Source organism: Pieris napi, chromosome 10 (assembly GCF_905475465.1).
Source record: "Pieris napi chromosome 10, ilPieNapi1.2, whole genome shotgun sequence".
In the NCBI taxonomy this organism is placed as follows: domain Eukaryota; kingdom Metazoa; phylum Arthropoda; class Insecta; order Lepidoptera; family Pieridae; genus Pieris; species Pieris napi.
Genome location: NC_062243.1, coordinates 2,561,783 through 2,578,532, shown reverse-complemented (window position 1 = coordinate 2,578,532; position 16,750 = coordinate 2,561,783). Strand labels below are relative to the sequence as shown.

The 16,750-nt window shown below is 33.5% G+C and overlaps 1 protein-coding gene across 3 annotated transcripts in view; it reads left to right on the top strand.

Moving 5' to 3' along the window:
* Positions 1 to 15,073, top strand: part of LOC125052952 (tyrosine kinase receptor Cad96Ca) — a 59,024-nt gene extending 43,951 nt beyond the window's left edge. For all 3 annotated transcript variants that reach the window (XM_047654059.1, XM_047654060.1, XM_047654058.1), the window contains 5 exons: positions 1,438 to 1,589; positions 4,187 to 4,369; positions 5,415 to 5,554; positions 6,481 to 6,622; positions 14,054 to 15,073. In XM_047654059.1, coding sequence (XP_047510015.1) covers positions 1,438 to 1,589; positions 4,187 to 4,369; positions 5,415 to 5,554; positions 6,481 to 6,622; positions 14,054 to 14,278 — 842 coding nt within the window. In that variant the 3' untranslated portion in view covers positions 14,279 to 15,073. The remainder of the gene's footprint in view (positions 1 to 1,437; positions 1,590 to 4,186; positions 4,370 to 5,414; positions 5,555 to 6,480; positions 6,623 to 14,053) is intronic.
* The last annotated feature ends 1,677 nt before the right edge of the window (positions 15,074 to 16,750 follow it).

Genomic DNA, 16,750 nt, shown 5'->3' with positions numbered 1-16,750 from the left:
AGGAGGCTGATCACATGATCATGAAATAGATACAGAAATCTGAGGCCCAGACCTTAAAAGGTTGTAGCTCCATCGATTTATTTTTAATAGATATTGCCAGAGCGCGGAAAGAGACTGTCAGTCGATAAAGGTCAGACTGTTTATTAGATATAAAGTATTTTCTTTGAGCGCTGAAAAGTTGGAAATTCTACTAGCATCAGTTCACACCACAAATGAGACGTCCCGGATTTCATTAGAGGGTACAGTTACCTCAGTCTTGCGCGTTTGTTTATTGTATCGAATAGTATATCGCATTCCTTCCCACCCTTACGATAAAATAGTATGAGCATGTGCATATGTGTGAAGTATAAAGTCTCTCAGTAAGGTGAAACATAACAATTACCCCAAATGGGTGAAATTAACCAAATCTAATATATAAAATTCTCGTGTCGCGGTGTTTGTAGTTAAACTCCTCCGAAACGGCTTGACCGATTCTCATGAAATTTTGTGTGCGTATTGGGTATGTCTGAGAATCGGACAACATCTATTTTTCATCCCCCTAAATGTTTAGGGTAGTCCACCCGTAAATTATTTTTTTTTTTTAATTATTAGATAAAAAAAATTTTTTTTATCTAATAATTTTATTTTCACCCCTCTACGATCAACCCCTATTTTTTATTATAAAAGATATACATGACAAAACGACGTTTGCCGGGTCAGCTGGTAATTTATAAAAAATAAATATTTAAATGTTTGTGAAAAGTGTAATTTGATATAAATTAAATTTCACGTCAATTCAAAACAATTTAATTTTCCATTTGATGTCGACGTATTTAAGAGAACGTCAAGAAATTAATTTGCAGAATTCTTGAACTAGAACTAGAATAGTTATGAAATGTATATCATTTTATCGTAACAGCAATTGAATTTTCTTTGTCATCAATGCTCTTTATGGAATAGAAAAGTGAACAAGAAATATTGATACTGTTCGTAGACTTCTCTTGTAGAATTAAAACAAACAATTTATATATAGCTTAAAGGATTGGTAACATTGGCTTAGTCGCTTCGTGTGTTTCTCTACTGACCGGAAGTTCCATTTATAAAATGAACTCTCCACTCTACGGCTTGTGTGCAATGTGCATCTTGCAGTATTTGAAGCAAATATATTATTTGGTTAGTTCTTTCTGATTCTAAGGCAATTAGATTATTTTTCAATATTCTAAAAACCTTACCTCGCAGTGATCTGTTTTGTGTCCTATCTATATCTATATATAGATAGATGCCGAGCAATAATTGTTTAGGATTTGAACACAAACCTTTAAATTATTCCACATGCTACGACGAAGTTATTTTGTTAAAGTTTTAACTTTTAACTGGTTTCACAGTATATTACAATTATAATATTCAAATATTACAAATTGTATGCTTAAATAAACTATCAACTAATTTAATTTCCAGGAAAGAAAGGCGAACAAACAGTAGCTGTAAAAACATTGAAGGGCAACGCTTCGGAGAAAGAAAAAACGGACTTGTTACAGGAGTTAGCTGTGATGAAGTCATTGGGGACGCATCCAAACGTCGTGAGACTCATTGGATGTTGCACAGAAAAGGTTGGAGCTTTTTAATTAACTTGGACAAATTGTTTTACTCGAATAAACTTCAGCTTTGTCAAAGCTTGAATAAAGGTTTAAGAAAATGTTCGTTGCTTCTGAAATATGTCAGTAATGTTTTTAATAAGAAACTTTACACAAAGCAAGCTGCAGTGCCGTTATATTTCAGTTATACATGAGAGCCATCATGCATGCAGTAATGTAGTCTTAATAAATAAACAGATATCATTATGCTGTGATATCTGTAAAACTTCCGTAATAACATTTTTAATTAAAAATCCTTACGCGTGGTTTTTTTTAAAGAATATTTATTGCTTTTATTAATAGTATTTAATGTTATATAGGTAACTATATTATATATTAATATATTTTTTGATACTCTACTCAAAATAACTACTGATACAGTGCAATAGTATCATCCTAATTCTCATGGCTTACGAGTTACGCATTACGCAAAACAATAATATTTTTTGTATATTTAACAAAGTGATCACGGAAACAAATTGCGATATTAGGAGAACTCATCATAACATACAACTACATACTATCACAACAAAATATAGTCGTTGTTTCTATACATCAATTACAAGTGTTAGACTTTGTTAGTCTCTGCAACCATTTAAATTGAATTGCGCTATTGAATTTAGTTTTAGCAAAGGTACTAGTTAGTTACGATTTAATTATTTTGCTAACGTATTTTTTTTAATAATATGAAACGATCATTTATATACTTATTTAAATAAGTGCCTCAAAACTTATATAAATAATTAATTCGCATGTGTATACAAATCAAATAAGTTTTGTTTTGATGTGTAGCGTTATCAAAAGGCAATATTCTATAATAATGATATTAAAATAATCTCGCGTCGAACAAATCCAGCGTACAGATCTTTATTGCCAAATATTTCTACATCTGTTGCATTCATTGTTTTCTTTTTAAATAGTCCAGTGGGTTCAGCGTGCGACACTCATCCCTGAGAGTCCAGGTTCGATGTCTAACATGGGTGTTTCTGTGTGCGCTTTTAATACTCGCTTGTACGGTAAAGCAAAACATAGCGAGGAATACTTTAGACACCAAAAAGTCGACGACGTGTGTCAGGCACCGAAGGCTGATGACATACTTGTCTGTTAAAAAAACTAATTATCACGAAACATAAAGAATTCTGCCCTAGACCTGGAAGGTTGTGTACCACTGTTTTTTATATAAAGATAATATTTTAATTACAAAATACTTTTCATTATAATTACTGTCTGTGACTTGTCTTAAAATTAAGGAATATTCAATATATTGATAGAGAATTTCCTCATAATAACCTTACCGAACGCGGAAATCACTTTATAATTGTAAATTAAATTCTCTACACTTTGATAAACCACCGAAGTATTACTTCCATATAGACAAAATGTATTAATATTAAGCAAAATAACATAGCATATATGTAGAAATAACTGTTACCTTTGTAAATTAAGTTTTATTAAAAGGTAGATTTCACAGCCCTAAAGCTTCTAGCTAACTTCCAGTCTATGAATATCCCTGAACCCCTATAATCTGTCTAGATCTAACTAAAACAAGTACCAACATCTCATGTTTACGCTTGTATATACAGTTTTCATTAAATAAAGTTCTGGAGATATTTGACGCCATTTCATTCCAGACTGTAGCGCCCCATATGAAGCTAAATACAGTCTCATGTTAGAGCGAATACTAAATTAATTCACCCGTTAAATCTACAATAGACTGTATGGAATGTACCCTTTGTATGTACCTCTGCCTATGTACACAACCCTGGTTGTTGAGAGTATGGTGGGTTACTAGCTACGCCTTAGAAGAGAGCTTGCTTCATCAGTATGATTATTTAGGATACTTACGGGTTGGGTGCATAATGTGGACATAATGGAGAAACTGGGTTTACGGGTTTGAAGCTAGAATCTGGGTTGGAAGTGACGACTCCTTACAAACGTTGTGTAAAACAAAAAACATGGCGATGAAAAAGAGTTGCGGAGAGTTTATTGCCAGTTCTTCTCTTCCGTTCTACGCCCTTGATTTGAGAACTGGCAGTAAATGTAAAATTAGAAGCATTTAATGTATATTTATTTTTTGACGTTCATAAGTTTATATTGAGTGACTTTTGAACTTTTAAATGTACCACATGCACACTCTAACTTGGTAAGCAAGGCGCCTCTCACGAGCGATACATGTAATAAATGAGATTACTGTCGAGGTAGACCTATTTGTTTGTGCACTGGTTGAGTTTACAAGAGCTGCTGGTTGTATTATTAGTTAATAGATATATATATATACTTTAAATGTATTTTTAATTATAGAATTGTCGGTGTATTTTATTTATTGTGTAGTTCTATCGTATTAGTAATAACTGTTAAGATTATGTGGGAAATAAAGAAATACATTTTTAATCATATAATATTTAAAACATTTTATAACAGTCAAACTGTGCAAATATATAGTAGCTGCCTTATTGTAATAGTGTTTTTGTAGACCTATTAAAATCATTAAAACTACAAATCAAACCGATATTAAGTATTGAATTTTATTATTTATTGTAAATTTCGAGTAACACTTTCTTGTACTCCTTCAGGAACCTACGCTAGTGATAATGGAATTCGTGAGCTTGGGTAAGCTACAGCAGTTCTTAAGGGACTCGAGAGCTGAACGTCACTATGGAAATACTCATGGAGGGAGCCGTTTCCTCACATCACGTGATCTAACACATTTCGCCTTCCAAGTGGCGCGCGGAATGGACTTTCTTAGTTCTAAGGGAGTAAGTAAATCTAATAAATAAAAATCCTATAAAGATTATATAATAAATATGTATTTATAGAGTTTTATTGGTATGATCAACGAAGAATTCGAACGATTAATTAATCGTGTGCACTTTTTCTTTTTCATGTGTCCTTTTTAGTTTAGTTGTTGTTTTATTTTTTTCCAAAAATACTGTATGTATTTTTGCACTTCTTGATTACCTTATCTAATTTATTTTTTTCTTCTCACATAATTTTTTCTCTTCTTGCATGGAAGAGATCGCTCGAAAGTGATAAGTCCGCCAGTTGCCCCTCTTTTCATTTAGTTATGTCAATTGAATTATATTTCTGTATGCAACGACTTCGTTAACGACAACGACAACGTTAATAAATAAATAAATAAACTTACAACATGTAGTAAAATGTATCAAGCTATATTTCATAGCCTTGGATAATATGTAAATATAAAAAGGGTAATTTAATAATTTTTAAAACTGATTTTTATGTAGATTTCCAGCTTGAATCATTTCATGCAATGATTAGTTACATAATTATTATATTACATTAGCCCGCGAACTTTGTTGGGGCTTAATATTATTTTATTACTTAGCCTACCTTTTTAGTATCTACATACCATATGGAACCTTTAATAATAATAACAACCTAAATACTAAATTTTGGTTCTTTATATATATCCAATTTATTTCTCGATAAAAACCTTACTCAGAGTTCAAGCGATAAATTTAAATTAAAATTACTCCAATTTGTTCAGACGTCTTAGATTTTGTGCTTAGAAACATGTTTTACGATTAATTTTTATTTATACAGTTTAGTTAAGTACTTTAATCTCTATTGTGATATATTAACATAATAACTTGCATAAAATTATAACAACAATTCAAAAAGGGAGAAAAGAGTTAAATTCGATCCATTTTTTGTTCTAAATCAATTACAACCCTTTTTTATTATGACATATGGGTATAATTAATCTACGCTGGTTATCTGTGGAAATATTTTAAAAAGAGACTCACATTTATCAGTTTTAATATTTTGTTAAAATTACAGATAATACACAGAGATTTAGCCGCTCGCAACGTGCTGATAACAGATGAGCGTACATGTAAAGTTGCTGACTTTGGATTTGCACGAGACGTCGCAGGGACGCATGTATATGAAAGAAAAAGCGATGGCCGTTTACCAATCAGGTATATAAAGGGAAAATCTGAATTTTTCCTAGTAATAATTTATTCACGACGTCGTCATTATGTCGTTCCTGGAAATCAAATTATTTTGTAAAACAATTTTCATCCCCCGAGCTATATAACTATAACTGTACGAATAATCCTAAGCGATGTAAAGTTTATCGCACGAAGGTTTTGAAGCAAAAAATCGTGTATATTTTATTACTCACTACCATTTCTTATTTTACGATACAGTGAACAACTGAACAGTCTCACCTTCGTGTATGCTTCTCGCATATTCATGTGTTTTTCTAACATGTTTACATTAATCGACTTCGACTTGTTGACTTCTCTTAAGTTGTTATTTTGTGTTCACGAGAGCACAAGTCGGATCAATTTATTTCCAATCGCTTGTTTAATAATGACTCGATATCTTTCTGCATCGTATATTTGCGTAGCTTACGCGATCATGTTTTTATCGATATTGGCGATCGTGAAATATTTTCTTATTATATTTCGGATTATACTTTAATGTCTAAAGACTGGATGCAATTATATGGGGATCTAATTTCTGACAGACCCAAGTCCGTATAATAATACAAAAAAACCTGATATATATAACACAATCAAGACTTTATGTTCAAATTATGACTGTACGGTTCCTGGGTAATCGGGGTGCTTTAAATAATAGAGCATTTAAGTGCATAGAATATAAGTGAAATAATGATATGGTAATTGCTATGTTACGAATGAATGCAATGTAACAGTTGAAGAGAGTGCCTACGTCTGGCTATACTCTCGGGGCGTAACTCCGATTTAGAAAATCGTCACGTTTATAAAACTAAAAAAGCCTGAGTGAGCAACATTCTTGGCTCGTACACAAATACTAAAACAAAAAACATAAATGAAAAAAAGGGTTAAAAATTTAAAAGATATTAACTTGTTTTCAGATGGATGGCCCCAGAGTCATTGTATGATGACATATTTAGTGTGAAATCGGATATTTGGAGCTTTGGGGTTTTGCTGTGGGAGATCGTGACCCTGGGTTCAACTCCTTACCCTGGCCTATCAGCTGGTGACGTCATGAGAAAGGTAAAAATTAATTAGTCTTTTTTTAGATAACAAAGTAAAACATATTGCCATAGGGCTAGTAGTGCGTCGTCGCCTTTTTGAGTTTTTATAGCGTTAATGATATTTATATTCTTACTAGCGGACTCGACAGACGTTGTCCTGCATGATATTTCAAGCAAGTAGGATATTAAACAAAGTATGAAAGTAAAGCATCCAGGGCTCCACCCAAACGCATGCAAAAAACTCATTCATTTCGGTCTAGCCGTTTAAGAGGAGTTCAGTTACATACACATACGTGTATTCTACTGTACGCAGTAGAATTATATATATGTAAGCTATCCTATCTTTTATGTTAGATCAAACTGCAAGCGGTGTGCAAATTTGATTGAAATCGGTTTATTAGTTTAGGAGTCCATAGCGGACAAACAACGTGACGCGTAATTTATATATATTAAGATTATTTATATTATGCTTTATTAGCGATAAGACTAACCTTTGTATAACTTTATTATTATTAATTAATTGTTTATTTATTTTCTTAATAAAATAAAAGTCCCATTTGAAGATAAAAATTCTATATTAAATATAAACTGAACAATAATACTCAGCCCTGTTCTGTGTTCCAATAAAAAACCGTTTTATGTGTTCATCCCAATTTAATGGTGTTTTTTATTGGAATTTAAGAGAAATAAATCTCACAAGAACACAATTTAGTTTTCATCTAGGCTGGACTGGAAATTGTTATTGTACGAGAATTTCTCGTACTATAACAACTTCATTACACATTACATTCAAATTTAATTTTAACTGAAAAAATATATTTAGGTACGTTGCTCTGTTATTACTAGTTTGATACGATATTAAAAGTTTGTTATTGAACATTAATAATCAATTTAATTTTAACTGAAAAAATATATTTACGTTGCTCTGTTATTACTATTTTGATACGATATTAAAAGTTTGTTATTAATATAAATATTAAGTTTAAATAGTCAAAAATAAAGCATTTTTCAAATTTTAATGAAAAATTGTTTTCAATAATGTTTTAACTTAAAAAAATATATATATAATATACGGAAATTGTATTCCTTATGTGAAAATTGTATTCGTTATTACAACAAACTCCAAAGCGAAATTAGAGAATTATCACTAAATAAATTCAAAGCCCTCGTTAAACGTAAATTAATCAATAAAGCTTTTTATAAATTTGACGAATATTTAAATGATAATCCTTGGGATTGATTTGCTCCAGTTCAAACAATTTGTATTACTCAAAACTTAGCGATTAAAAGTTCTTCTTGCCCGCTCTACGCCCTTCACTTGCGAACTGGTAGTTAATGTAAATTTACAATTAATTTAAAAGCAATTGATTACGATTCAAAGTAAAATTATTAATTTATTTATTTACACTTCGTTGCATTAAAAATTGTATTTATAAGAATTTAGAAATATATATTAATGATTATAAATGGAATATGTTGCGAAATTGCATGGAAGTAAACAAATATTACATGGAAGTAAACAAATTCAATAAAAAATTAAATTACAAAAAAACATGAGATGAGAAAAAATTTGTGTTGTGCAAAGTTTGTGAAATGGACCAATGAATAGTGGCCAGACGAGCATTGTTTCCTCCTAAACCTGAACTCTCCTGTTTTCTCTGTGCTCCCGCTTTTGCTTGTGTTTGTGCTCCTTTTTTTGCCTACGCGGTTGCTAAGGCAACGTCCAATTGCAAGTCCATCCTGTGACGAAACCACGAATGCGTTGTGTTACCAAAACCAGCAGCCTTAATTTTTATTTTTGACTTTGACCTATTTTTTGTTATCAGTGTCCTTTTTAAGTTACTTTTTTGTATTTTTAAATTTGTTTTAAGTATTTTTTTTTTTGTGTTTTTAAATTTGTTTTAAGTTATTGTTTTTTTTTATGTAAGTACTTAACTGTTGTGAATGCAGGCCGTGACCCTATCTTGTGATGGCACGTCGAACGCGTCCCATATATGTACATTTTGCAACAAGTCTTTCAAATCTTTGAAAGGCCTCAAAATACACATTACTAAAACACACAGGAACTATATTAGCCAAACCAGTTCACTTTTAGAAATCCTTCCCATTATTCCGAGTGCGCCTACTTCTGTTTCTGTAGCCAACGCTCCAACTTCTTTCCATACATTACTTAGCCATTTGAAAAATAATGTACCCATTGTTAAAAGAATCCCTCGAGGAGCTCGAATAACTGTTGCTACACATTTGTCAAAATTAATCCAGAAATGTTATATAAGCAATTGTACTCAAGACTGGCAGAACCTGTTTTTATTTTCATACAGTACACTACACATAATAAAAACTGATGAACCGAATTTATCCCTGACACAAAAGATAAAGAATAACTGTGCTGTAAGTTCCTCACCTTCTCCCGCACCTCTAATTAAACATGATGCCCCTTTTAATCGCAAAAAACTCATCGAGAACAAAATTTGTGACGGAGATCTTAAAGGTGCCGCTCGCCTTTTGTTCTCCAATGACGTGCTATCACCAGATACCCCTGACACCCTTGAGGCATTACGGACAAAACATCCCCCAGCTCCAGTAAACCCATATTTTCTCGACCCACCAACAGCAGAACAAGCATGCCTTAAAATTCGAAACAAAGATGTAACTGATGCAATTTTATCTTTTAAACCAGGTTCGGCTGCAGGATTGGATGGTATCTCACCCCAACATTTAAAAGATTTAACATCGCATTCTGTGGGTGATGCAGGCGAGCAACTTATTAACTCGATCACAAAATTAATAAATTTTATGTATTCCGGGGATGTAAATACAGAAATTGTTCCCATTCTTTTCGGCGCGAACCTCATTGCCCTCACTAAAAAGGACGGAGGGGTGAGACCAATTGCTGTTGGATCAACACTACGACGTCTGGCTTCCAAAATTGCTGTTCGACATATTTTACCAAAATTAAATTCAGAATTTGAACCTGTACAGTTAGGCTTCGGTGTGAAAGGAGGGTGTGAGGCAGCCGTCCATGCCCTACGCTCTTTCCTAAGTCACGGACAGCCAGACGTGTTGCTCAAAATTGATGTGAAAAATGCATTTAATTCGGTGAATAGGGATACCCTGCTGACTGAAATAAAACAACATATACCGGAAATATACAATTATCTTCTTCTCAGTTACGCTGATCCAACTAAATTGTTATATCGTTCTAATGAACTTTCCTCGGAAGTAGGTTGTCAACAGGGTGATCCCCTTGGGCCTGCAATTTTTAGTTTGGCTATAAATCCGATAATCAAAAATTTAAATTCTAATTTCAATGTTTGGTATTTGGACGACGGAACCCTAGGAGGTGATGTGGATACTGTGTTTTCGGACCTTCTTTTAATCAAAAATAAATTTGAAGCCATTGGTTTGGAGCTTAATTTTGACAAATGCGAACTTTTCATAAATAACTGCGACTTAAATTTAAATGATGTAAAAAAAAAAATTCAAATTTTGGCTCCAAACATTAAAATAGTTAACAGGAATTCCCTTTACCTTTTAGGTTCTCCAATTTTTAATGAATCTATCTCTGATTATATTCATACTTCAATTACTAAATTTCAAAATTCTGCTGACCGTCTCCTTGAAATTAGTCCACATTATGCACTTTGCATCCTAAAATTCTGTCTTTTTCTCCCAAAATTTACGTATGTGCTCCGTTGCTGCTCCTTTTGGAATCACCCAGATCTTTTAACACCATTAGACGACTTAATTAAAATTAGCTTAGAATCACTTCTTAATATGCAGCTGAACGAGCAATCTTGGACCCAAGCTTCCCTACCCATCCGTTATGGTGGTTTAGGGATTCGCAAAATTTCCAGTGTCGCTTTGCCAGCCTTTCTATCTTCTGTCCATAGTTCAGCAAATCTCATAAGTAAAATTTTAAGGGCTTCCCCTTCAAACTTTGAGATTGCTGGCTTGGAAGAAGCTAGAAACGCTTTCTTGATTGCATGCCCAGGTCAAAATTTTCCATTATCTCTAAATTCACAGAGGAGCTGGGATGACATACACTGCAAACTGACTTTTGACGATCTTTTGAGTTGTAGTACAGGTTCGGCGCGTGCTAGGCTTTTGGCCGTGGGTACGCATGAGGCCGGCTACTGGCTTCAAGCTTACCCATCGACAAATACAGGAACTTTTCTTGAGCCTGACACGCTTCGAATCGCAACCTGTCTACGGCTTGGGGTTCCGGTCTGCGCTCCTCATATATGTCCCTGTGGCAGTGATGTCGACAAGTTAGGACATCACGGCCTGTCATGCCAAAAAAGTGCAGGCCGCTTCTCGAGACATGCCGCACTTAACGATATCATACGCCGTTCCCTTGCCACCGTCAACGTGCCAAGTATACTTGAGCCGAGTGGTATTGCAAGAGACGATGGCAAGAGACCGGACGGTATGAGTTTGATTCCATGGAAGATGGGTCGGGTACTGGTATGGGATGCAACCTGTTCAGACACGCTGGCCCCTTCCCATCTACATGGAACCAACTACAAAGCTGGTGCGGCTTGTGAAGCGGCTGAAAAAAATAAAGCATGCAAATACAGGGGTCTAGGCTCAGAATATGATTTTGTCCCATTCGGTGTCGAGACCCTTGGTCCGTGGGGTCCTAACGCTTTAAGGCTTTTCAAAGAAATTTCAAAAAGGTTAGTCGACATCACAGGAGACCGAAGATCTGGCAGCTACCTCGGACAAAGAATTAGTCTAGCAATTCAAAGGGGGAACGCTGCCAGTATCTTCGGAACGTTGCCTAAAGGGACTCCTTTTAATGATATATTTTAGTTTATGTTAAGTTTAGTTTTTTTTTTTTTTTTTCAATCTAAATAATTGTTATTAATTAAATTGTTTTTAACATAATTAAATGTAAAGGAGGGCAACTGGCGGCCTTATCGCTTTCGTGCGATCTCTTCCATTAATTTAACTTAATTTTTGACGTTCATAAGGGTACTTGTTTACCTATATGAATAAAGATATTTTGTGTTTGAGTTTGAAGCGTCATATCACAATCTATGCTTTTCGTCTGTAAATATGAAATGCCAATTTTCGTTATTCAAACAGAAGGACGGATAATCTCGCATATACATTGCACTGGATAATCAATAACCATTAAACGGAACGTCGTAGTTTCGCCATTCGAAATATAAACTAATATTCCACTGTAATACTCTATCTATGTTATCTATAACATTATAAACTATCTAGATAGTTTATAATGTTGATCGTTGACTGGTCTAGACCAGTGATGGTCAAAGTACGGCCCGCGAATGTATTTAATCCGACTCGCCGAGGATCCATCGACATGTATAGTATATGACCCGTTATTATTATGTTTTGACGATCGAGTAGATTCTACTTATAATCTAATATATAAAATTCGTGTCACAATGTTCGTTCCCATACTCCTCCGAAACGGCTCGATCGATTCTTATGAAATTTTTTCTGCATATTTAGTAAGTCTGAAAATCAGTTATTATCTATCATACAAACTCTTATGTGATAAGGGGTGTCCACCCCAGAAAAAGTATTTTTTATTTTTAGACAAATTTGTTTGTTTTTATTTTTTTATGATACAACATACAAATATAACCCTTAATTTTCACCTCTCTACGACCAACCCCTATTTTTTATTATAGTAGATAGTTATTTGTATTGAACTAAAAAATGTTTCCTAGAAATAATATAAATTGCAAAACAACGCTTGCCGGGTCAGCTAGTGTTTTTATATTATTATGAATAAAAGCTTTAAAACACAATGCATTTTTCTATAACTCTGGCTCTCCTAGAATATCTTAAACTTTGTGGCCCGCCATTAATAACGTTTGCCTGATCTAGACGTATAATTAAGATCCTATTTCCATTTGTGTAGGGCAAATACAGCCACAAACGTACCCGAGGTAAACTTGCCAGTGCTTTAATTAAAGTATACTATGTTTACTCAACAAGATAAGACAGGATTATGTCCTTAAGGACATGTAATTCGATTCAAACACAATGTTATACAACAAAAGAAATGAAAGGCTTGAATTATACAAGCAATACTAATTTAGTTAAGCGTTACGGAATACATATATATGAAGACAATATTTTTTATAATATCTGTGAATGATCTCATTTTTTGTTATGGCGCGTCTAAACGGGCCATGTTTTGCTGCAATTGATGGCTGCAACACTGTGGCCGGCAACATTGCAAACAATAGCAGCCACACTATGCAATATTGCAGTAATGTCCCGGCCATATAGCCAAACATGTTTTGTATAGCCACATATGGCCGATATTGCCCCGATGGGTGGCCGGACGATCGCTAGGCTATCGAATTCAACTGCAATATTGCACAGCCAGTTCTATTGTTGTTTCAGTCACTCTCTTTGTTATAGCACAGTGTATCCTTTTCTACGCGACATGACGTTTGCTATGAGTGAAGTGTGCCTGTTGCTATATTCTGTGTTTTGCGATCAGCTGTATTTGACGTTAGATTACTACGTAAAAATTACTGCTTTTGACATTCTAGTTCTTGAATAATTTATCATCCAGACTTATTTCTAGACTCAAATTGTCTCCAGTTTCACGCCTATTTAAGTAAGGTCGAATCCACAATCTCTTCTTTTTCTGTTTCTTTTTTAAAACAATATAAGCTGCTGGGACAAGTGTGATTTCGTCAGCCATTGTTGCCGGTTTGTATAGCCCGTTTAGGAGTCTGCATCATGGGCCATACTATTGCAGACATATTGCAACACATTGCCCAGCCATAGATTGTTCGGCCATCAGCTGCATTAAAATATTTTTCTAATGGCCGGACAATTAGTTGCCAACAGTGCAGCCATCAATTGCAGCAAAACATGGCCCGTTTAGACGCGCCATTAAAAATATTATAGTATTTTGTTTCGTTTCGCTTTGACATTTACTTCATGAAATAGATTATTCTCGCATTACGTACTTGACGTTGCGTGCAAATATATTATGCCTATATATGGATTAACAAAGTCTAAATTCATAAAGATACTGGAATTAGTCAAATAATATCGAATATAAATTCTTTAAATTGACTCGATTAAATTGAAAATTGATTAAATATTATACTTAAATTTTCAGTTATTTATACACAACGAACTATGTTTCTTAATTGCGAAATTAGATGTTGTCTGTATGAAAAAAATTGCCACTTGTTTTTCTTTATAATGTGTTTTAAATAATTCACATAATTCTTTTTCTAAAATAGCATTGTTTGGATACATCCTTTTATCCTAGTCCACCATATTCAGGTATAGAATGTAAAGAAAATCATCAGTAAATAGGGAAAAGTGGCCTTTTTCGTAACTGAAAAGTAGTACGCATAAATAGTTCTAAATTTGAATTCAATGGAATCGTTTAAATGTAAGTTTCGAATTTGGAATTCATTTAACTTGAACAAATTTGCAGGTGCGCGACGGTCATCGTCTGGACAAACCGGAACATTGCCGTCGAGAGCTTTTCAACATTATGTACTATTGTTGGGAGGCGGAACCGAGCTCGAGGCCGGAATTCAAAGAAATCGTCGCTATGTTAGAGCGATTGTTGTGCACTGAAATGGACTATATTGAATTAGAACGATTCCCTGACCATTCATACTACAATGTACAACATTTGGATGGCGAAAAACTCTAATTATATTTACTAACACGTATTGTTATAAAAATGTACAAGTACTTGCAAAGATTTTAACAAAATATCGTTCTCGAAAATAAGTAGTGTGTACCTAAGTAGCCAACTGTTTGTTTATAATTTGACCAAACCTATTATTCTAGTACACATTAATCGGAGAATTTTAAGTAAGAATATTAAACGAACTTCGTTGGAAATATATTTCTCGTATTACACAACTATTATTTTCGTTCTCGGAACTTTTCCTGTTTTTAAACAAAGGAATAGGCAGTGCTTCTCAGAATTCCTATCTTTCTCCGTGTAAACAAAACAATTATCTATTTATCTTCGCAGTTAAATTTTTTCATATTTCTGCGACGGTACCACTGTTTGACATATAGTGGTCATATACGCCTATATTATAAAACGCTGGATACCACGTCTTTGTTACCATGGTTACGTATTTTCTATAAAAAATATGTCTATGGCATCAAACAAAACCTCAATCAAAATCGAATCCGCGTTTTATTATAAGTCTGATTGTGTTGCGTATTGTACAGTGAGATTAATTTGTTCAATAGGACCAAAATTTTGATTGTAAGAATGAGTTAGTTATAAATATATTTAATTTGCTTTTAATGTGCAATCTAATAAGGTTAATATTGTTAAGACAAAACTACTTCCGATGATCGCTCTCATATTAGCGTATAGAACATTAAGATTAAAATCAGGTTCTCTATTGGGAGTTGCAGGGGGTCCGCGCAGTAATTTTCATTATGTAATGATACTACGCAACTAAAATCCAGTATAAAAACTATATCGGCATTAAAGAGATTTTGTAATTTTGTAATTTAATAATAGTTACTAGTCCTTAGGTAATAATTAATTGTAATAATAATTGAATGTTTTAAGTTTAAAGTTACGCCTCAATATTTGGAATAAACGTTTTGTTTTGTAATTGTTTTATTATTTTAAGCAAAACTTAATAAGTTACATATTTCATAAGCTGTAGATTTTTTACATTAATAGGGCACAATATGAAAGGAAAGGAAACTACTTGCCAGCCGTACTGTCTGCGGGCATCGAACCGAAGACCATATTTACTAACTATGCTATTATGAATCTTAATAGAAAAAAGGCTAACACTTTATATGATAGGGATAACGTAGCATTATAATGATGAAACATTTTTGTAATCGTTCTTTTTTTTCGAGTTACTTTGTTTTTCTTTTTTTGGTGCCTCTCCAATACTGGAGGTTGACCGTCAGTCTCGTGAAGCGTGTCTTGTCTTGATGCAGCAACTCTTCCGCAGTCGTTAAAACCCTTTCACTCCTTAACGTTGCGAAGCCATGATTTTTTCCTTCTACCAACACGACAGTTATAGGTCGGTTATCGAAAGCTGGCGCGTTCACAGTACTCACACTAATGCAATTTCACTATACAGTATGTTTAAAAATATTACTTTTTTGCCAAGCTATATATTTTAGTCTACTCTGGTTTTAGTAAGGTTGGGTGGGTTGTAAATAAATAAAAATGTGTCAAATACATATAAATATTATGTGCATACGAGGGTGGATCCAAAAGTTCTAAGCCCGACCAAGAACGTATAAGAGTAGTTTGTGTCAATAATTTTTCATTTTTCGACATAAGCTCCATCTAGTTCACTTTTACTTCACTACTCCATACTATTCTTTCAATACTCCTCTTAGAATCCCCAGTCGCATCTGATGTCATATTAAATATAAATTTTTTTCATTAAACTGTTTTTATTAATATGCTTAAAATTATTAAAAACATTGTGCACCATTTCACGAGATTGCCCTGGTAATGTTTGAAAAAAGATCAACATGTATAAAATAATAATAATATAAAACAGTAAAGATCAACATAAACAGTAGCAAAAGAAAAACAATAACTGTCTCTTTTATACTCATAAGCTTGACCGAGCGCGAGAGAGACGGACAGTCTTTTGGTGATGTATTTGTGATTGTATGTCAGTTTGACATCACGTCTCGCGCTTATTCACAGACACTACACAAGCACAAAGTGTAAATATGTTGAAGCCGCCAGCTTTAGATAACATACCTATACCCTGGATTTTACCCATTATAATTAATTGAAGGATGTGGTAGCGGCGCTTTAATTTGTTAAACCCATACAAATATAACAATCTCTGTGATTCATTATCCTGTGTAAATAGAAAACAGAATCATTTATATGAATGAATAAACAGTTTTCATTACATGAAAAGTTTAAAGCGAAAGCACGTTCAGAAAAACGTCACAAATGTCACAAACATACATTCCCTAAATATTAACGTCCTTTATAAAGTATAAAATAATAATATATTTCGTGACACGAATGTAGCGTATAAAATTGTTGTCACGTTTAGTTGCGCAATGTTCTAGTTGCAATCGCAATTTGGATTAATTTTCCAGATGCTAAGTTGACAGTTTTTCTTTTATTTTTTTAAATACATTTACTTCTTGGTCCACG